The sequence below is a fragment of the Schistocerca nitens genome, chromosome 3 (assembly GCF_023898315.1).
Source record: "Schistocerca nitens isolate TAMUIC-IGC-003100 chromosome 3, iqSchNite1.1, whole genome shotgun sequence".
NCBI lineage: Eukaryota > Metazoa > Arthropoda > Insecta > Orthoptera > Acrididae > Schistocerca > Schistocerca nitens.
Genome location: NC_064616.1, coordinates 927,284,746 through 927,307,343, shown reverse-complemented (window position 1 = coordinate 927,307,343; position 22,598 = coordinate 927,284,746). Strand labels below are relative to the sequence as shown.

The following is a 22,598-nucleotide window of genomic DNA, read 5'->3' as shown; positions in this document are numbered from 1 at the left end:
ACAGTCAAAGGGACTGTGTCTGTGATACAATATCCACAGTCAGCATCTATCTTCAGGAGTTCTGGGAACCGGGGTGATGCAAAACTTTTTTTGTGTGTGTAGCTGTACCCTCCATCCAGGAGGTTATTTCTGTTCTGGCTCTATGTTGTTGACAGTAATACATGTGATTTCACTTCTAAGTTTTGGGGTTCACAAACGACCCTGCCTTCGGATTTGGAGTTAATTGCAGTTACGATATGCAAATACTAATCAGCATGGACACAGCAGATTTGTAACAACAGCGACGCTAGCCATAGGCACTGGAACAAAAGAGAAGTTCTAGATTGGCGAGTGGCAGTGTCACATCGCTTTGAACAATCTGAACATAAGACAAGTATAAAGAGGTTTTAGATATCTGACAGTACTGGCCAACTATTAGCCATCAATACTAACTGTACTGATAAATTGGTGTCCAGTCTTCTTTCTCCCCCTGTGTATTTTATCATCTGTAGTGAACTACTATTATATCAAACGTGGTAGGAGTAGCTAGCCCACTAGTTAGGAGGCTTTTGTAGATTGATCTGAACAAGTAAAGAAGTGTGTTGTGTGAAATGTGTTCACAGTTTCGAATATGGACTACCATCTACTGTGTAATGGGATGATGACAATGAAAATTGGTACTGAAGCAGGGTGAGGTGGGGTGGTTGTGGTTGCAGTGTGCATACCCCTGAGATGCAAAATTAAAGCCCTCGTGATCGGAAAACGGAGCGAATCTTCCTACGCAATCATGCGAATTTACTTTTAAAAGGTAATGAAACAAATCGTGCTACGGATAACGCCTTATTAAATCTAAATTTAACAGGGGTACACTCATTTTTAAAAGTTAATAATCATGCATGAAATACACAGGTCAAACACCACACGACACAAAGTTTTAGTTAAGGAGGCCTCTAGCTATTTAATGAAAATTCACACTTATAAAAAACGTTATTTACTTCCCTTGCCGTGCATTCAAGCGGGAACAAACTACAACAAGGTAACAACGAATGTCAAGTTAAAAAAAATTATGTCTAATTCCGATCTTGGTAACAGTTTCAGATTCGTGTAATGAAAATTACCGACGGTCAAGCGAAGAGCATATCAGAAACCGCTAATGAAAAGTGAACGCGAAAGAGCAAACACCGTTCACAGATTCAAAATGTATCCTGAAAATAAAACAGCTAAGAGCGGCCATCAGCTAGCGATACGACTAACTATGCAAAGTTAACAAATAGCGCTCCCGCTGAACTATTCCACCGAAAAGCATTGCTAGCCGAATCTCACCAATTAAACTTCCTGTATTCGGCTGCGTGCGCGATGTCTGTGAGCGACAGTTAACAATGTACTTCGCGTGTGCAGCCCACGAGGCGCTGCAACACTATCGCTCATGGAGGCGGTAGGCAGGGAATGCCTAATCAGAAAGTCCGACTTCTCTCTCAAGTTTTGGAAAAGCTCTAAATCATCCACCAATGACGGTAACGATTCCGAGTGCCGTACAGTCTCTATCCAAGTTTTACCGAGTCTGTGACCACCGCACCAATGAAAGCGTGAGGATTTTTGTTTATTAAATGGGCAAGGACAAGGCAGAAGCCAACCGTCTTTCTAGCCACGTTCCAGAGCAGCCGTTGGGACGCTGTGTCGTGCAGTTCCCACGGAAAACTTCCAACACTTACTTTAAATAAAGGAGTCATTCCTCCATGTAGGCGTCGCGCCTTTACACGAGCGCTTTCAAGCCGGCCGGCGCTGGAGGCTGCATCGACCCTGAAGAACACTTAAGGCTACACAATTATGGCTGGTCAAACGCTTGCGCCCCTCCACCGTCTCTCTCTGCTAGGCTGCCGTACCGAATAAACAGATGAATACAGCTTCTTACAGGCCAAAGAAAGCAGGTGTTGACAGATGTGAAAATTACCAACTATCAGTTTAATAAGTCACAGCTACAAAACACTAACGCGAATTCTTTACAGACGAGTGGAAAAACTGGTAGAAACCGACATCGGGGAAGATCAGTTTGGATTCCGTAGAAATATTGGAACACGTGAGGCAATACTGACCCTACGACTTATCTTATAAAATAGATTAAGGAAGGGCAAACCAACGTTTCTAGCATTTGTAGACTTAGAGAAAGCTTTTGACAATGTTGACTGGAATACTCTCTTTCAAATTCTGAAGGTGGCAGGGGCAAAATAGACGGAGCGGAAGGCTATTTACAATTTGTACAGAAACCAGATGGCGGTTATAAGAGCCGAGGGACATGAAAGGGAAGCAGTGGTTTGTACGGGAGTGAGACAGGGTTGTACCCTCTCCCCGATGTTATTCAATCTGTACATTGAGCAAGCAGTAAAGGAAACAATAGAAAAATTCGGAGTAGGTATTAAAATCCATGGAGAAGAAATAAAAACTGAGGTTCACCGATGACATTGTAATTCTGTCAGAGACAGCAAAGGACTTGGAAGAGTAGTTGAACGGAATGGACAGTGTCTTGAAAGGAGGATATAAGATGAACATCAACAAAAGCAAAACGAGGATAATGGAATGTAGTCGAATTAAGTCGGGTGATGCTGAGGGAATTAGATTAGGAATTGAGGCACTGAAAGTAGTAAAGGAGTTTTGCTATTTGGGGAGCAAAATAACTGATGGTGGTCGAAGTAGAGAGGATATAAAATATAGACTGGCAATGGCAAGGAAAATGTTTCTGAAGAAGAGAAATTTGTTAACAACGAGTATAGATTTAAGTGTCAGGAAGTCGTTTCTGAAAGTATTTGTATGGAGTGTAGCCATGTATGGAAGTGAAACATGGACGATAAATAGTTTGGGCAAGAAGAGAATAGAAGCTTTCGAAATGTGGTGTCACAGAAGAATGCTGAAGATTAGATGGGTAGATCACATAACTAATGAGGAGGTATTGTATAGAATTGGGGAGGAGTTCGTGTCACAACTTGACTAGAAGAAGGGATCAGTTGGTAGGACATGTTCTGAGGCATCAAGGGATCACCAATTTAGTATTGGAGGGCAGCGTGGTGGGTAAAAATCGTAGAGGGAGACCAAGAGATGAATACACTAAACAGATTCAGAAGGATGTAGGTTGCGGTAGGTACTGGGAGATGAAGAAGATTGCACAAGATAGAGTAGCATGGAGAGCTGCATCAAACCAATCTCAGGACTGAAGACCACAACAACAACAGAGGCCAAAGTGGACAGCTGATTACTTCATACCTTGACGGTAGTTCACATGTGAAATTACATATGCAATTTGCAAGTAGCCATACGAATTATGAAAAGAACATATCCTTTTCCCATTCATTATGTTAATGGGTCAGAGAAGTGCTATCAGAGCGTAAAAATACAAAAAAATTATGTAGGGTGGCGCTACATGAATAATTAAGCCACCTTACACCGGGACTAGAACCTAGATTTCCCGCTCTTTGCGAGCAGTCGCCTTACCATTTTTTTTTTCTAATCTCATTTTGTTCGTTTTCGTTAGTTGTGTCTGCTCGGGGCGGACGTCGTAAGACATCCGTTTAAGTTCGTTGATGATCGATTAACTCAGTTTTTTTATTACAGAGGGCGCGTAACCCTCTCACCGAACACGCTGAGCTACCGTGCCGGCTATATCATTAGGCTACCGGAACACAAATCACGGCCAGCCCCAGGCTTCCATATATCATCAGTCATGCGTCTACAACCTGCACTCGTACATTCATTATGTACAGTGAGGTGACAAAAGTCATGGAACAGTCATATGTACATATAAAGATGGCGGTAGTATCGCATACACACGGAACTGTCATTTGTACTCAGGTGGTTCAAACGGTTCAAATGGCTCTGAGTACTATGGGACTTAACATCTGTGGTCATCAGTCCCCTAGAACCTAGAACTACTTAAACCTAACTAACCTAAGGACGTCACACACATCCATGCCCGAGGCAGGAGTCGAACCTGCGACCGTAGCGGACGCGCGGTTCAAGACTGAAGCGCCTAGAACCGTTCGGCCACCCCGGCCGGCTGTACTCAGGTGGTTCATGTTAAAAGGTTCCCGACACAATTTGGCTGCACGACGGGATTTCACTTACTCTGAACGCGGACTGGTAGTTGGATCTAGACGCATGGGACATTGACGCCACTTCGGCGACTTGCGTGTCCATGGGGATGAAATGGTTCAAATGGCTCTGAGCACTATGAGGCTTAACATCTGTGGTCATCAGTCCCCTAGAACTTAAAACTACTTAAACCTAACTAACCCAAGGACAACACACACATCCATGCCCGAGGCAGGATTCGAACCTGCTACCGTAGCAGTCCCGCGGTTCCGGACTGAGCGCCTTGAACCGCTAGACCACCGCGGCCGGCTGAAATGATGATAAGGACAACACAAGACCCAGTCCCTGAGTGGAGAAAATCTCCAACCCAGCCGGGAATCGAACCCGGGCCTTTAGGTATGACAGTCCGTCGCGCTGAACACTTAGCTACCAGGGGAGGAAATTAATTAGGTAATTCAATATTCCGAGATGCACAGTGTCAAGAGTGAGGCGAGAATACCAAATTTCAGATATCACCTCTCTCCACAGATAACACAGTAGCCGACGGCCTTCATTTAACGACTGAGAATAGTGGCGTTTGTGAAGAGTGGTCAGTGCTAACAGAAAAGCAACACTGCGTCAAATAACCGCAGAAATCAATGTGGAACGTACGACGAACGTACCTGTTAGGACAGTGCGGCGAAATCTGGCGTTAATGGGCTATGGCAGCAGACGACCGACGCAAGCGCCTTTGCTAACAGCACGACAGCGCCTGCAGCGCCTGTCTTGGGCTCGCCACCATTCGGTTGGTCCTTAGACGACTGGAAAATCGGGGCTTTGTCAGATGAGTTCCGATTGCAGTTGGTAAAAGCTGATGATAGAGTTCGAGTGTGGCGGAGACCCGACAAAGCCACAGACCCAAGTTGTCAACAAGGCACTGTACAGGCTGCCGGTATCTCCATAATGGTGTGGGCTGTGTTTACATGGAATGGATTGTGTTCTCTGGTCCAACTTAAAGAACTGATGCCATTTGCAGCCATTCACAAACATCATTTTCCCAAACAACAATGGAAATTTATGGATGACAATGCACCACGTCACCTGGCCACAGTTGTTGTTCGCAACTTATTAGAAGAACATTCTTGACAGTTCGAACAATGATTTGGCCACAAGGCTCCCCCGACATGAATCCCATCCAACATTTGTGGGTCATAATCGAGTGGTGAGTTCTTGCACAAATCCTGCACCGGTAACGTATTTTCAATTGTGGATGGCTATATATTGAACTGAAGTATCCTGAAGCAACTAGGGGTCTCACATAAAGAGCACTGTCACCATCTAATATCCGAATTACTTATATTTAATCACTTAACCGTTGATTATGATATTCAGCATATTTTGAAATCACCGTCTGTATACGCCGGCCGGCGTGGCTGAGCGGCTCTAGGCGTTACAGTCTGGAACCGCGCGATCGCTACAGTCGCAGGTTCGAATCCTGCCTCGGGCATGGATGTGTGTGATGTCCTTAGGTTAGTTAGGTTTAAGTAGTTCTAAGTTCTAGGGGACTGATGACCTCAGAAGTTAAGTCCCATAGTGCTCAGACCCATTTGAACCATTTTTGAACCGTCTGTATTCATTATGTCGGCTGATTTTAAGGTTTCATTTTCGATGTATGAGTAATAATCTATGAAAGTAGCATGCCTGTTCTGTGCGATAAAATATGCTGTGTTGCCCACGACACACGTTGCACCGTTGTTCTTTGCTCTCGGATATCTCAGTTTTTGTGCCTGAAGGATCTCCAAAGGGTCTACACAATTGGGCGTTATACGGGCAATCACCGGCAATCTTTAACGAAGAAATGTTGCATTTATTTCTGCAAGCCCACACGTGAGCCTATGAATAAGCGTGTCTACTCTTCCTCAAGGTGTGCTTCGGGTGAAGGCCCATCTTAGGTAGCTTGTCATTCGTTGCTCCTTTATCGTTTGTTGTTAGGTACCAGTCGGCTATGACGTGTGACGGTAACATGTCGTTGCACACATTTTGCCAAACTGTATTCCATTTCGTATGTGGATGTTTCTCTTTGATATTATTTCTGTGATTTGTTGCCTTTGAAGTTCATACATTTTTCTGTTTGTCAGGCTTCCGGTACTGACGACGTTGTGCCGAAAGAAGCTCATTTACATGTAGGGCAGTCGTACACGTCGGTAATAAAGCGGAATGCCGGAGATATCAATTGGTGGTCAAGGCTATGGGGTTTCCACCGCTTAATGAGGTTTGTGGTGATACTGGTCCTTCACGTACAAACTTAATACCTGGTGCAATTTAGAAGCAGGGCTACATTTTTTTTGTGTACCTTCATGAGCTGAAGGCCATCTTTAGATGTGGGTTAAGTTAATGTATCAAACTGAACTTTGAAAATGTGCTCCCTAAAAAGAAACCATCATAGCGCTTACTGTATGCTCTTTGCTAGATGGTCGGATATAGGGAGAATTTGCGCAAAATAATTCATCTCGCTTGTAATGGCAGTCTCTATGGTCTTAACCTTCGGTTTTTAGTTCAGATCACGGTCTGATTGGAGTATCAAAGCAACACGTAATTTATCAAGGATTTGTGTCCAGCTCTTCGTCAAGAATCTGTCCGGAATGGCCTCAAAGGTAACACAGAGTTTTCTGAGAACCATTTTCCGGGCATTAGGAAGTTTGGGATACTTGCAACGCCGTGATTTTAGTTCTGTTTAATTTTACTCCTGAAAGAAACGCGAATGGCACAAGAAGAATTTCTGCGGAAGTAAGTTGTTGTGATGATGACACAGTTACGCATACATCGTCAGCATACGCAATGCACGGGATAGTAACAGAATCGGTGCTGAGCCCGACCCCACTGCGGCTGCACTTGTTCAGTTACAGTTGACAATGGACGTCCTTGTTGGATGGACATCTCAGTGTTAGTTACTCTTGTAAAATGGCCGTTAATCAGAATCCGGGAGGACACGCTTGTAGTGAGTTTGTAAATTAACTCGATGAAGTGAGATCCAAAACCTCGTTTCGCTGTGCTTTTAAAGTGGAAGTCATGATGTACTCGACCATACGCCTTATCAAATCTAAAAATATCAGGGCGCCATGTCCTTTATTTTCAGTGTACGTACAGATAATATACTTCAAGGCACAGACTGCTAAAATTTAACTTCGACCTTGCGCTGCTCTGTATTGGTAAATGCCTAAAATCTTGTTCGTAACGGTTTGCATTCGCAGTTTAATAGCTCGGGTAATAATTTTGAAACGGGCGTTCAATAGTGTGATGAGTCGCATGTTTTCCACCTTAACTGTTTTCTTTAAGGGCAAAACGATACCTTCGTAGAATGCCTTGGGTATGTCTTCCAGGTGTCAGATTTCATTCGCTATGCCGAGTGGTGCCGGTCCGGGGAGGTTCCAGTAGCGCTGGAAACAGCGCTGAGGCCGTCGAGACCTGGCGAGTTCCCTTTCTTTGCACTGCGGACCGCTAGTTTGATTTCGTCCTCTGTGAAAACAGACTCCAGATCTGCATTGTCCTTGCGTGGCAAGTGGCAGCTCAAGGTCATAAGAAAATTGTCGCAGGAATGTTCACAAACTGGTTGCTTTTTGGAGACGTGGGAGATGATGTCACGTTGCTTTGTGCTCGCATTCTCGGCGTCATCAGCGGCTGCTTCAGACATCAAAGCTCTACATAGTTTTGTCGTTCTCAGGGTATGGTACAGAGAAGCTCGTTCCTTGGTGGCAACGTCTTTTGGGTGGCTATGAACGATGATTCCTTCCATTCGTTTGCGTTGAATCGCCGTTATGTTCGCTTTATATCGTTTCATCTGACATCGAAATCGCGTGAAAAATTGTTAGTATCAAGATACAGTTGTCTCAAACAGCGGTAATAAAATTCAGTGGCCGTCCGATGTGACCGAGTGGTTCTAGGCGCTTCAGTCCGGAATCGCGCTGCTGCTACGGTCGCAGGTTCGAATCCTGCCTCGGGCATGGATGTGTGTGATGTCCTTAGGTTAGTTAGGTTTAAGGAGTTCCAAGTCTAGGGGATTGATGACCTCAGATGTCCCATAGTGCTTGGAGCCATTTGAATCATTTTGAAAATTCAGTGGTCTGTTGCTACCAATAACTTTTCTGTCTGGGGTAGCTAATCATCGTTAAGCGCAGTTTTGGCTTGACACACTGAATCCACCACTGTTGAACGCTATTGTAACGCTGTCGATGGCGCTGGAGTTGTTGCCATACTAGGTTCACCTCTTCAAGTTACGCGTCCTGCGGAAGAGTGACATTTCATTTGCAGTAGCCTTTGCGGTGGTATATTTGCTGACGCTCTAGATTAAGGTAACACTGGTAAGCGCAGTGGTCGTAGATGTTGACAGGAGCTATGTCACAGTTCACAGTGTGTCGCCGGAGTGCAGCGGGCGCACAGGTTCTATCCAGATGTGTGGTAGAGTGACTGGTGTACGCTACTCCCTCACCGTGTAGTTTTTTGTCACGTGTCGTGAAGTCGCATGGCATAAATTAAGTGTTCGAGTTCTACAAATCTGTTCGTGTTAGGACTTTGGTCTCTGTCGTTAAGAATACAACTGAAGCCATCACCGAGAATAAAATGTGCATGAAAAGCGCTAAGAAGCCAGGAGCTTCATTTTTATAAAAATTTGAACGTTCTCTCTTGTGTCAGCTACCTGAGGGTGCGTATACTTTTACAATCTGCACTTCATTCACTCGAAGAGAAATGACGCGACAAGTAGGCAGCCGCTGCACGTCTGTAAAGACTATACAGTCGCGCAAAAAGGATTGCAGTTCCTACACCATCCTCCTTATTTACGTTATCAATAATTACATAACCGGCCACATCTAAGACAGTGACTACCTCCTGCAGTATGGCAATGTTAAAGCTAGCACCGTCCAAGAAATCAACCGGCGAACGGAGTTTCACCGCATTTTCAAACATATTGATGTTAAGTGCAATAATATTGTAGGATTGAATATCGCACATGATGGCATTAGATCTGGGTGTTGGGATCATCCTTCCCAATGCCTTCACACCAAGTTCGTTTTGTAATGCCTGGAGCATGAGGCGAATGGTCAAATTCATAGCGCGTGGGGGAAATGCAGCAAGCTGCTTTGCGATAGGCACACGAGAGAGCAGCTACTGCTGCATTTCCTCGTCGTGCTGCCACCACGGCGCGTGGCCGTAGGTGAGACTTGCCGAGTAAACTCTGGCGTGCCACAGCGGAATGTTATGGGACCATTGCTTTTCACAATATATATAAATGACCTAGTAGATAGTGTCGGAAGTTCCATGCGGCTTTTCGCGGATGATGCTGTAGTATACAGAGAAGTTGCAGCATTAGAAAATTGCAGCGAAATGCAGGAAGATCTGCAGCGGATAGGCACTTGGTGCAGGGAGTGGCAACTGACCCTTAACATAGACAAATGTAATGTATTGCGAATACATAGATAGAAGGATCCTTTTATTGTAGGATTATATGACAGCGGAACAAACACTGGTAGCAGTTACTTCTGTAAAATATCTGGGAGTGTCCGTACGGAACGATTTGAAGTGGAATAATCATATAAAATTAATTGTTAGTAAGGCGGGTGCCAGGTTGAGATTCATTGGGAGAGTCCTTAGAAATGTAGTCCATCAACAAAGGAGGTGGCTTACAAAACACTCGTTCGACCTATACTTGAGTATTGCTCATCAGTGTGGGATCCGTACCAGGTCGGGTTGACAGAGGAGATAGAGAAGATCCAAAGAAGAGCGGCGCGTTTCGTCACAGGGTTATTTGGTAAGCGTGATAGCGTTACGGAGATGTTTAGCAAACTCGAGTGGCAGACTCTGCAAGAGAGGCGCTCTGCATCGCGGTGTAGCTTGCTGTCCAGGTTTCGAGAGGGTGCGTTTCTGGATGAGGTATCGAATATATTGCTTCCCCCTACTTATATGTCCCGAGGAGATCACGAATGTAAAATTAGATAGTATAAATGTAGATGTAGATGTAGAGGGCGCCGCCCTGCCTGCCGCCGTCGACGTGGCCGCGTCCGCCTGGCCGCCGCACGGAGCTGCCGCTGATGTCAGCGAGTTCCTGCGGGAGCGCTACGGCAGCTGATCTCTGCTCTGCTCGCTTTTCCTCTTAACTAATGCCGCGCTCTATGTATGTTATAATGCTGAAGCGTTTTTCCTTGTTCTTGGCCGGCCGGGGTGACCGTGCGGTTCTAGGCGCTGCAGTCCGGAACCGCGGGACTGCTACGGTCGCAGGTTCGAATCCTGCCTCGCGCATGGATGTGTGTGATGTCCTTAGGTTAGTTAGGTTTAAGTAGTTCTAAGTTCTAGGGGACTGATGACCTAAGATGTTAAGTCCCATAGTGCTCAGAGCCATTTGATAAGCGAGAAATCCGGGTTCGTGTACCCTTCTGCCACAATTTTCATTGTCATCGTCCCATTATACAGCTAATGGCTGTCCATATTTGCAGCTGCGATTACATTTCATGTATTTCATAACGGCTGTAGTCGCCGCAGTGCCTGTTCCTTTCAACAACCATGCGTGTTCGAACAACAATGCATCGTACTACTGAACAACACAGACACTGCAATATCATACACTAAGTGATCAAAAGTATCTGGACACCCCCAAAAACATACGTTTCTCTTATTAGGTGCATTGTGCTGCCAACTACAGCCAGGTACTCCATATCAGCGGAACTCACGGACTTCGAACGTGGTCAGGTGATTGGGTGTCACTTGTGTCATACTTCTGTATGCGAGATTTCCACGCTCCTAAACATCCCTATACTCCATTCACCGAAACAAGAGACGTACTGTAAACACGGCAAGGCGCGTGACCAAGGCGCTGCCGTCGAGGGGTGTACAAGGCAGGGGCGTCAGAAATTTAAAAAATGAAAGTCATGTTTTTTATAATTTGGCACCTAAACATGTGAAAGTGATCCGAGACCTACCTTCCGACACCTTGTTTTACATTACATTAAAATTTAGTGTCACTGAAAAAGAGAAATATTTAAGCTTTCAGGAAAAGTTTTTTCGCGTTACTCTATATTTATCACGCCATATCTCCTAAACTGTGTGTCGCACAGCAAAATAATTTTATAATTGCCTTCAGTACTATATGTTGATGACGTCTGTAAATTTCCTGCCCAATAGAGTCAGTAATAGTGAAGTAATAAATTGAAATCTCACGTCCGATGCAGAACTTTCACCAAATCATCATCCGAAATATAGTAAGCGACAAACTTTTCCCCTTTCAATTTTTTTGTGGGGGTGTAAGCGAGGAAAGTTTCAGAAAGGTTTGAATTTAATTTTGTAGTTTGTTCGAATGCGATGGGTGCAACCGTTTGTCCTTTATGAGCGATGCATTGTGCGGGTCGCAGGCGCGTGCGCTCAGTCAGTGTGGCCGTCTCAGTTGCAGGTGTGAGCTCGTTAGTCGGTGTTGTACAGCGGCGATTTCAGGGTATCTTAAGTTCATCTGTAAAGACGCTTGAAAGACTAGTTGTTGATTATTAGAGTAAGTATATGTGTTTGTAGTCACGCTGAGCATACACTGTTTATGTGAGCATCCAATAGCATCGCATGGTTTCTTATTTTACATATTCTTTTATTTCATTAGCATCACATACGGCTGTCCTCATTATGTCATCCACGGATTCAGCGAGCGAGGTCGACGTGTCAGTTCTGAGTCCACCTAAGAAGCGAGCAAAGAAGAAATCATTAAGTTCTTCTGAGAAGCACATGGTGCTTAATGTGTATAAAACGGAACTGTTACATCCAGAGCAGTCGATGAGTGACATTGTTTCGAAAACAGCTGCAGCTATAGGACATTCTTCAGTGTATCGTGTGATACGTGAGTACAAGGCCACACACTCTTTGAAGTCCGCCAAAAAAGGAAAATTACGACAGAAACTTTCTGAAACTGTTGATGACTTCGATAGAAATGCGATACGAAGGAAACTACACGATTTTTTTTTTCTTGTAACGAATTGCCAATAACTGACAAAGTGCTTACAGTCGTGAACGAAGATGCTGATCTGGGCAATTTTCGGAGAACTACATTTTATAAGTTATTGAGAGAAATGAATTTCAAATATGTTTGGCGTGGGCGCGATAGCATGCTAATAGACAGGGATGACATCATTTTATGGAGGCGGCGTTATCTTCAAACCATTAAACGGTTGAGAAATGAAGGCAGACCTATTTACTATTTGGACGAGACGTGGGTGAACGCAGGACATACCCGAAGTTACGTCTGGGTACATGACACTATAAATTCCTCAAAACAAGCGTTTCTGTCCGGATTATCCATCAGAAGCAAGGGCCCATCAGGTATATCGCACACATTGGCAGCTATGCAGGGTTCGTTGAAGGATGTTTGTGGACTTTCGAATCCAAGAAAAGTGGAGATTATCATGAGGAGATGTGCGCCGAAACCTTCGAGAACTGGTTTCAAGATGTTCTTCCTCGGCTTCAGGAAAATGCCGTTATTATTCTTGATAACGCGCCGTACCATTCTCGGAGAAAAGAAAAAGTTCCCAATGAGAATTCCAATAAGCACGAAATATCAGAGTGGCTAAAATCTAAAAACATCGATTTCGAAGAAAGAACTTCTAGATATAGTTAAAAATCACAGAACAGCGCACAACGAATTCGGAATAGATGAAATGGCGAAGAATGCAGGGAAAACTGTTCTTAGAATTCCTCCGTACCACTGTGAATTAAACGCCATCGAGTTATTGTGGGCCAGAATCAAAGGCTATGTTGCAGCGAAAAAACAAAACATAGAAAATGCCGGAAGTTAAAGTACTGCTAGAAGAAGCAGTACGAACAGTGACTGCGGAGGATTGGAACAAGTGCGTCCTCCATGTCGTAGAAAAAGTGGAAACTCAAATGTGGAAATTAGACTGCGTTATAGAGAGAGAGAGAGGAGCGTTTTGTTAGCAACCTGAATGAAAATAAATCTGCTTCGACAGAATGAACTCAGTTTAACATTATTTCAACATTATTGTTAAATTTATTTCGTACATTGTTGCCCAGGTTTCTCACGGTCCGCTGTGACAGCTCGGCAGCCAGCCGAACGCCACCAGCTGCAAAGAGTGCGCCAAGGATTTTCCACACCCCTACGTATCACGTGCATACCGAATGCTTTCTCTGGAAACGAGCGTAGTCGCTCACGTGACACTGTTTATGTTTCGTCCCAACTCTCGGTGAACAGACTTTAGGTACACTGTTTCCGATGTGGTAGTGAAGCGGAAACGTGAAGCGACACGTACAGCACGAAAGCGTACAGGCCGTCCTCGTCTGTTGACTGACAGAGACCGCCGACAGTTGAAGAGGATCGTAATGTGTAATAGGCAGACATCTATCCAGATCATCACACAGTAATTCCAAACTGCATCAGGATCAACTGCAAGTACTATGACAGCCCAACATCTTGTTGAGTCCATGCCATGGCGAGCTGCTACACTACGGCGGACAAAACGAGATCCGACACGATATTAGGAGGTATCCAATGACGTTTATCACCTCGGTGTACTGCTGATTGTTGTCCATATTCACAACTGCAATACATTTCATATATTTCATAACGGCTGTAGTCGCTACAGTGCCTGTTCCTTCGGATATTCGTGCATTTCCGAAGGAACATTGCACCGTACTTCTGAACAACACAGGCAATGCAATATCGTAGAAATGTGTTGCGTTTGTCTTTACTTTATACGAGGATGGTAATGAGTAGGAGGAAAGGCAGTATAGAAGCTCACAGTTTAAGATCCCGTCGACATGGTTATTACACGTGGCAAGCTACGCAGTAGATACCTTGGACAGAGGATGGAAAACAAAATAGGCAATATCACTGCCCGAAATTACAGGGTCTGCTCAGACTGAATACGAAGGCAGCGTCGTACCTTCCGTGCCACGGTAGTATTCGCTGGAACGAGCATTGTGTGTGTATTGTGTATTGAACTGGAGACCTAGAACGACGGAGAGGCTTCGTCCCACTGTAGCCCACAGTGTTCTACAAGCCCACAACAGGCCACAGAAGTCCATCCACCCTACCAACGCTCCACACCGAACCCAGGGTTATTGTGCGGTTCGGCCCCCAGTGGAACCCCCCCTCCCCCTCCCAGAAACGTTTCATACCAGACGAGTGCAACCCCAAATGTTTGCGTGGTAGAGTAATTATGGTGTCCGCTTACGTGGATACAGTGTTTGCACAGCAATCGTCGACATGGTGAAACTGAGGCGGAATAAGGGAACCAGCCCGCATTCGCCGAGGCAGATGGAAAATCGCCTTAAAATCATCCGCGGATTCGCCAGCACACCGGACCTCGAAGCAGATCCGCCAGGCGGATTCGTCTCGGGGACCGGCACGCCCTCCCGCGAGCTGCTACACTACGGCGGACAAAACGAGATCCGACACGATATTAGGAGGTATCCAATGACGTTTATCACCTCGGTGTACTGCTGATTGTTGTCCATATTCACAACTGCAATACATTTCATATATTTCATAACGGCTGTAGTCGCTACAGTGCCTGTTCCTTCGGATATTCGTGCATTTCCGAAGGAACATTGCACCGTACTTCTGAACAACACAGGCAATGCAATATCGTAGAAATGTGTTGCGTTTGTCTTTACTTTATACGAGGATGGTAATGAGTAGGAGGAAAGGCAGTATAGAAGCTCACAGTTTAAGATCCCGTCGACATGGTTATTACACGTGGCAAGCTACGCAGTAGATACCTTGGACAGAGGATGGAAAACAAAATAGGCAATATCACTGCCCGAAATTACAGGGTCTGCTCAGACTGAATACGAAGGCAGCGTCGTACCTTCCGTGCCACGGTAGTATTCGCTGGAACGAGCATTGTGTGTGTATTGTGTATTGAACTGGAGACCTAGAACGACGGAGAGGCTTCGTCCCACTGTAGCCCACAGTGTTCTACAAGCCCACAACAGGCCACAGAAGTCCATCCACCCTACCAACGCTCCACACCGAACCCAGGGTTATTGTGCGGTTCGGCCCCCAGTGGAACCCCCCCTCCCCCTCCCAGAAACGTTTCATACCAGACGAGTGCAACCCCAAATGTTTGCGTGGTAGAGTAATTATGGTGTCCGCTTACGTGGATACAGTGTTTGCACAGCAATCGTCGACATGGTGAAACTGAGGCGGAATAAGGGAACCAGCCCGCATTCGCCGAGGCAGATGGAAAATCGCCTTAAAATCATCCGCGGATTCGCCAGCACACCGGACCTCGAAGCAGATCCGCCAGGCGGATTCGTCTCGGGGACCGGCACGCCCTCCCGCTCGGGAAGCAGCGCGTTAGACCGTGCGGCTAGCCGGGCGGGTTGGAACGAGCATAGTCTTGTTGAAGTAGCTCCGATCATACTCACGTGATATCGGCGTTGCCATGCAGACCGAACACCTCCGGCGTGTCGGTGGCGGGCAGCCCATTGATGTAGTCGATGTAGCCCTGGAGGTTCCGCGTGTTGGGCACCTTGTAGTTGCGGTAGAACTCGAAGCCGGGCCGCAGCAGGACGTCGCAGAACCAGACGTGTGTGAACGTGGTCAGCAGCCGTTTGTCGAAGTCGTCGGTAACGCGGCCGCCGTACTGCACTTCCCCCAGCATGTAGCACACTGTCGGCCACGAAATGCCCTGCGCAGTGGAGGCAGAACAGGGTCGAATTCACTGAACTATCCCTTTATTATAACAATTCAACCGAACGGCCTGGCCAAACAACGTCAGTTAGCGTAACTCCGGGTGAGAAAGCGAAATATAAATGAGGCTGGCTGCATCGGGCTACTTACATTATTGTTCTAACCACTGCCTAGATGTAAGCCTACATTGCATGTTTCATAAGACATGCCTTTTGATATTCTCTACCGAAGTAAACAAATGGACTGAAAGCCTGTCTGTCTGTAAGCATTTTAATTCTTTGATCGTCTTCGAAAATCTGAGACTAAAAATCAACGTCTCCTCCATCTTATCAAAAAATGCTTCAAAAGGCTCTAAGCATTATGGGATTTAACATCTGAGGTCATCAGTCCCCTAGACTTAGAACTACTTAAACCTAACTAACCTAAGGACTTCACACACACCCATGCCTGAGGCAGTATTCGAACCTGCTGCCGTAGTAGCCGCGCGGTTTCGGATTGAAGCGCCTAGAACCGCTCTACCACAGCGGTCGGCTCCATCTTATCCACTGCTGGAACGCATCACTCCTGCTTCAACATATACCAAGCCCCTCTCCCTGAATCTCGTTTATCTTGACCAACCCCAATAACTTTTTGTCTAGAAGTAGAATAAAAAATGTATCGATCAATTGTTGTTTAGCTACCAGGGGGACATTTAACAGCATGACTGCCTTTCTTGTATCTTTGTTCAGTACGAAGATATGAACAGCAGTATGTCTTTTTAAATAACACCATATATTTTTTATTCAGTAATACACTTCCTCTCTTCAAGTCCTGTTCAGTAACATATCACGGCCGGTCTGGGTGGCCGAGCTGTTCTAGACGCTACAGTCTGGAACCGCGCGACCGCTACGGTCGCAGGTTCGAATCCTGCCTCGGCCATGGATGTGTGTGATGTCCTTAGGTTAGTTAGGTTTAAGTCGTTCTAAGTTCTAGGGGACTGATAACCTTCGAAGTTAAGTCCCATAGTGCTCAGAGCCATTTAACATATCACGTATTCATGTAAACACATCATTCAACTTAATAAGAAACGGAAACGAAAAAGCGACAACAGCATATTGTAATCAAAGGAATAATGACATTAGCTGCTCGTGGACGCTGAATTAAATCAATGATGAAAGCTGAAAATTCGTGCCGGACCAGGACTCGAACCCAGATTTTTCCGTTTCTCGCTAGCGGTCGTATTGAACTTCCCGGCTATCCGGACACGGTCCGTGACCGACCTAAATTCCCAACTTATTCACACACTTCTGACGTAGTGCCCCTGCCCATTACCTTCACTACTTGCAGCGACCGCTGATTCTCGTGGGCCGCGCGGGATTAGCCGAGCGGTCTCATGCGCTACAGTCATGGACTGTGCGGCTGTTCCCGGAGGAGGTTCGAGTCCTTCCTCGGGCATGGGTGTGTGTGTTTGTCCTTAGGATAATTTAGGTTAAGTCGTGTGTAAGCTTAGGGACTGAATACGATAGCACTTAAGTCCCATAAGATTTCACACACATTTGAACATTTTTGATTCTCGTGGGAATTCGGGCTTGTTTGTACATCAGCACTGAAAGGACCATTGGCCATCTCGCCCTGGTTACATACACTGACGGGAAAAAAATCACAACAGGAAGGAGTTGTGCGACATACCGAAAGTTGGTAGGCGTGTTTCTACATCTGAAGGATGATGTCTATTCAAATTTCGCGCCAGTCGAATAAAAGTGGTGCTTGTAGTGCCAATATGAGGATGCATATCCGGTTTGCTTTAAATACACGCTGTAACAGTCTTCAAGGTTAGTCACTTTTGGGATTGGAAGTATAGTGAGTTGATTAAGTCAAGAATGCCTTTAAGGTGACAAAGACGCCATTATCAACACCTCACTAAGTTTGAACGAGGTAGTTAATAGGGCTACGAGAACCTGGATGTTCTTTTTGCGATACTGCAGAAAGACTTGGTAGGAATATAGACACTGTACATGATAGGTCCCGGGCGGCCATCTGGCACTACAGAGAGTGAAGACCATCGTGTTCGGCGTATGGCTCTGTCGTATCGCATTGCATCTGCAGCTGCAGTTTGTGCAGCAGTTGGCACCACAGTGACGTAAAAAACTGTTACAAACGGGTTACTTAAAAGACAACTCCGAGCAAGACGCCCTGTGCATTCCACTGACCCCAAACCATCACCTTTTGTGATTTCAGTGGTGTTACGCGAGAGCTCATTGGAGGGCAGGGTGCAGGTCTTTTGCGTTTTCTGATGAAAGCTGGTTCTGCGTCGGTGCATGTGATGGCCGCTTGTTGGAGGCCATTTGAGGGCCTGCAACCAACCTGTCCGCGTGCTAGACACACTGGACCTACACCTGGAATTAAGGTCTGGGGTGCGATTTCGTATGACAGCAGGAGCACTCTCGTGGCTATCCCACGCATCCTGGCTGCAAATCTGTATGTAAATCAGCGGAAGCTGACTTCGACCTGTTGTATATTCCAGAGGGTGTTTTCCAACAGGATAACGCTCGCCCACATAACGCTGTTGTAGCCAAGAGTGTGGACATATTGCCTTGGCCTGCTCGACAATCAAATATTTCTCTAATCGAGCACGTAAGGGACATCATTGAACGACATCTAGAGCATCATCCACAAGCAGTATTAACCGTCCCTGTATTGACCGACCAAGTGCAACAGGCATGGAAATCCATCCCACATCTGACATCCAGCAACTGTACAATACAATGTATTCGCGTTTGCACGCTTTCATTCAACATTCCGGTAGCTACACCGGTTATTACTGTACCAGCATTTCGCATTTGCAATGGCTTATCTCGCGCTTACATTAACCTGTGATCATGTAATGTCAATCACTTAAATCTATTACCTAGACGAATATATTCCCGAAATACCCTGTATTAATTATTTTTTGTTGTTGCGATATTTTGAGTTAGTATATAACCACACACACACACACACACACACACACACACACACATATATATATATATATATATATATATATATATATATATATATATATATATATATATAACCACATATACAGGTTGGTCCATTGATCGTGACTGGGCCAAATATCTCACTAAATAAGCGTCAAACGAAAAAACTACAAAGAACGAAACTTGTATAGCTTGAAGGGGAAAACCAGATGGCGCTATGTTAGACCCGCTAGATGGCGCTGCCATAGCTCAAACGGATATCAACTGCGTTTTTTAAAATATGAACCCCCATTTTTTATTACATATTCGTGTAGTACGTAAAGAAATATGAATGCTTTAGTTAGATCAATTTTTAGCTTTTTGATAGATGGCGCTGTAATAGTCACAAACATATGGCTCACAATTTTAGACGAACAGTTGGTAACAAGTAGGTCTTTTAAATTAAAATACAGAACGTAGGTAGGTTTGAACATTTTATTTCGGTTGTTCCAATGTGATACATGTACCTTTGTGAACTTATCATTTCTGAGAACGCATGCTGTTACAGCGTGATTACCTGTAAATACCACATTAATGCAATAAATGCGCAAAATGATGTTTGTCAACCTCAATGCATTTGGCAATACGTGTAACGACATTCCTCTCAACAGCGAGTAGTTCGCCTTCCGTAATGTTCGCATATGCATTAACAATGCGCTGACGGATGTTGTCAGGCGTTGTCGGTGGATAACGATAGCAAATATCTTTCAACTTTCCCCACAGAAAGAAATCCGGGGACGTCAGATCCGGTGATCGTGCGGGCCATGGTATGGTGCTTCGACGACCAATCCACCTGTCATGAAATATGCTATTCAATACCGCTTCAACCGCACGCAAGCTATGTGCCGGACATCCATCATGTTGGAAGTACATTGCCATTCTGTCATGCAGTGAAACATCTTGCAGTAACATCGGTAGAACATTACGTAGGAAATTAGAATACATTGCACCATTTAGATTGCCATCAATAAAATAGGGGCCAATTAACCTTCCTCCCATAATGCCGCACCATACATTAACCCACCAAGGTCGCTGATGTTCGAATTGTCGCAGCCATCGTGGGTTTTCCGTTGCCCAATAGTGCATATTATGCCGGTTTACGTTATCGCTGTTGGTGAATTGACGCTTCGTCGCTAAATAGAACGCGTGCAAAAAATCTGTCGTCGTCCTGTAATTTCTCTTGTGCCCAGTGGCAGAACTGTACACGACGTTCAAAGTCGTCGCCATGCAATTCCTGGTGCATAGAAATATGGTACGGGTGCAATCGATGTTGATGTAGCATTCTCAACACCGACGTTTTTGAGATTCCCAATTGTCGTGCAATTTGTCTGCTACTGACGTGCGGATTCGCCGCGACAGCAGCTAAAACACCTACTTGGGCATCATCATTTGTTGTAGATCGTGGTTGACGTTTCACATGTGGCTGAACACTTCCTGTTTCCTTAAATAACGTAACTATCCGGCGAACGGTCCAGACACTCGGATGATGTCGTCCAGGATACCGAGCAGCATACATAGCACACGCCCGTTGGGTATTTTGATCATAATAGCCATACATCAACGCGATATCGACCTTTTCCGCAATTGGTAAACGGTCCATTTTAACACGGGTAGTGTATCACGAAGCAAATACCGTGCGCACTGGCGCAATGTTACGTGATACCACGTACTTATACGTTTGTGACTATTACAGCGCCATCTATCACAATGCGAAAAAAGTGGTCCAACTAAAACATTCATATTTCTTTACGTACTACACGAATACGTAATAAAAATGGGGGTTCCTATTTAAAAAACGCAGTTGATATCCGTTTGACCTATGGCAGCGCCATCTAGCGGGCCAACCATAGCGCCATCTGGTTTCCCCATTCAAGCTAGACGAGTTTCGTTATTTGTAGCTTTTTCGTTTGATGCTAATTTCGTGAGATATTTGGCCCGGTCACTATGAATGGACTACCCTGTATACAACGAAACACATATATATGAAACCACATATATATATAACCACATATATTTATATATAACAAAACCACATATATATAACAGGAACTTTGGCGGAGTTATCCGTGCAAGTTATACGATGATTACGTTGTCTTGGATTGAAACTTCCCGTTTCCTTCAGCGTTACATGACGACGAGAAAAGTTCGTCAGGAATGTGGGGTTTTGTCAGAATAGCGCCCCTGTATCTACCTGAGCACCATTATTGCTACATTCAGCCACACTAAAAGAAGAATAATCATACAGTTTCTAATCCAAGACTGTCTTTAATCTACACAATATCGAGTTTCAAAGTACCACAGTGCTGTGCTACATGTACCCATGCTGTAAACAAGAGAACATTACTGCATTTTCAGGGTGACAATTATTGAACTATATAAAATAAAATCGTCATAACTTCTGAACGGTTTGCTTTAGGACGTTCAAGCTGCACGGCTAGCTGCGGGGCATGATGGGAATTAGTATGATGTGAATATGGTTTGGTTTAGGGACGAAGCGCACTTTCATTGGTGTGGGTTCGTCAATAAGCAAAATTGGCGCATTTGGGGGACTGAGAATGCGGATTTCGTGATCGAGAAGTCTCTCCACCCTCAACGGGTGACTGTGTGGTGTGCAACGTCCAGTCACGGAGTAATCGGTGCGATAATCCTTGATAGCAGGGCGACTACTGAACGGCACGTGAAGGTTTTGGAAGATGACATCTCCATTGCCCAAAGTGACCCTGGTGTCAACGAGATGTGGTTCATGCAAGACGGAGCTCGGCCCCATCGAAGCAGGAGAGTGTTTCATTTCCTGGAGGAGCACTTTGGGGACCGCATTCTCTGTGGTACCCAGGGGCCACTGGCATGGGCCTCGATTGGGCGCCATATTCTTTGGATCCGAACACATGAAACTCCTTTTTGTGTGGCTATATTAAAGACAGGGGTACAGCAATAACCCTAAAACCGTTGCTGAGCTGAAAACAGCCATTTAGGAGGTCATCGACAACATCGATATTCCGACACTTCAACGGGTCATGCAGAATTTCGCTATTCGTCATATCACCGCCAATGATGGCAGGCACATCGAACATGTCATAAATTAAATCCGAATATCTGTAGCGAATGTTAATTGAATAACGTGTGTGCACGCCGTAGTTTGTAACTAATTTACGTTTTTTTTCATATAGTTCAATAATTGTCACCCTGTACTATTCTGCTAACTTACATTCTGCAGAGATGAATTTATTTCTTCCTTTTGTTCGTAGACGTACTCACGCAAACGTTTAACTGACGTCGGTTGACTGAATGACCTATGTGCATTCCATATGTATCCATTTCTTTACTGTGAATCATAGCAAGTGAATGAGTTACCTGCACTGTGTGTTTTTACAGGAGAAACAAAGTCAGTTTTACGTTACATTTTTAATAATGTCATGTTTACGTTATACGGTTTTGAACAGTTTATGAGCAGAGGAAGTGGATTACCGAATAAAAAATACGTACCGATGTACAGTCGTGGACAAAACGAGCGAGACCCTTCGCCTTTTCATTATGCTGATCCGCACAGCTTTAAAGTCTGCTACACAGCATACAAAGAAAGGCGACGAAGTGCTACCAACATACAGGTGTGAAATTGAAAAACTACCCGAACTTTGTCAGACAGTTTTCAGTCACGAGTAAAACTATATTAATGCTGGTTAGTGTGTTAAACAACAAGTAAATATAAGATATAAATGAAAGAAGAAACGCTAATTAGTATGAACTGTACTAATAAAAATGAATTTCTTACACCACCGAGGGACCGTATACCGCATGAAGTGCGATACGTTTCCGCTTATTAGGTCTACCAGTACTCGAGGTACATGGGTTTTAAGAGTTGGGTAGACAGATGACGGTCAAGAAAG

The 22,598-nt window shown here is 44.9% G+C and overlaps 1 protein-coding gene across 1 annotated transcript in view; it reads right to left on the bottom strand.

Moving 5' to 3' along the window:
* The window catches only part of LOC126249493 (dynein axonemal heavy chain 5), an 856,962-nt gene that overhangs the window by 42,817 nt on the left and 791,547 nt on the right, over positions 1-22,598 (bottom strand). The window contains 1 exon segment of the mRNA XM_049951144.1: positions 15,451-15,713. Coding sequence (XP_049807101.1) covers positions 15,451-15,713 — 263 coding nt within the window.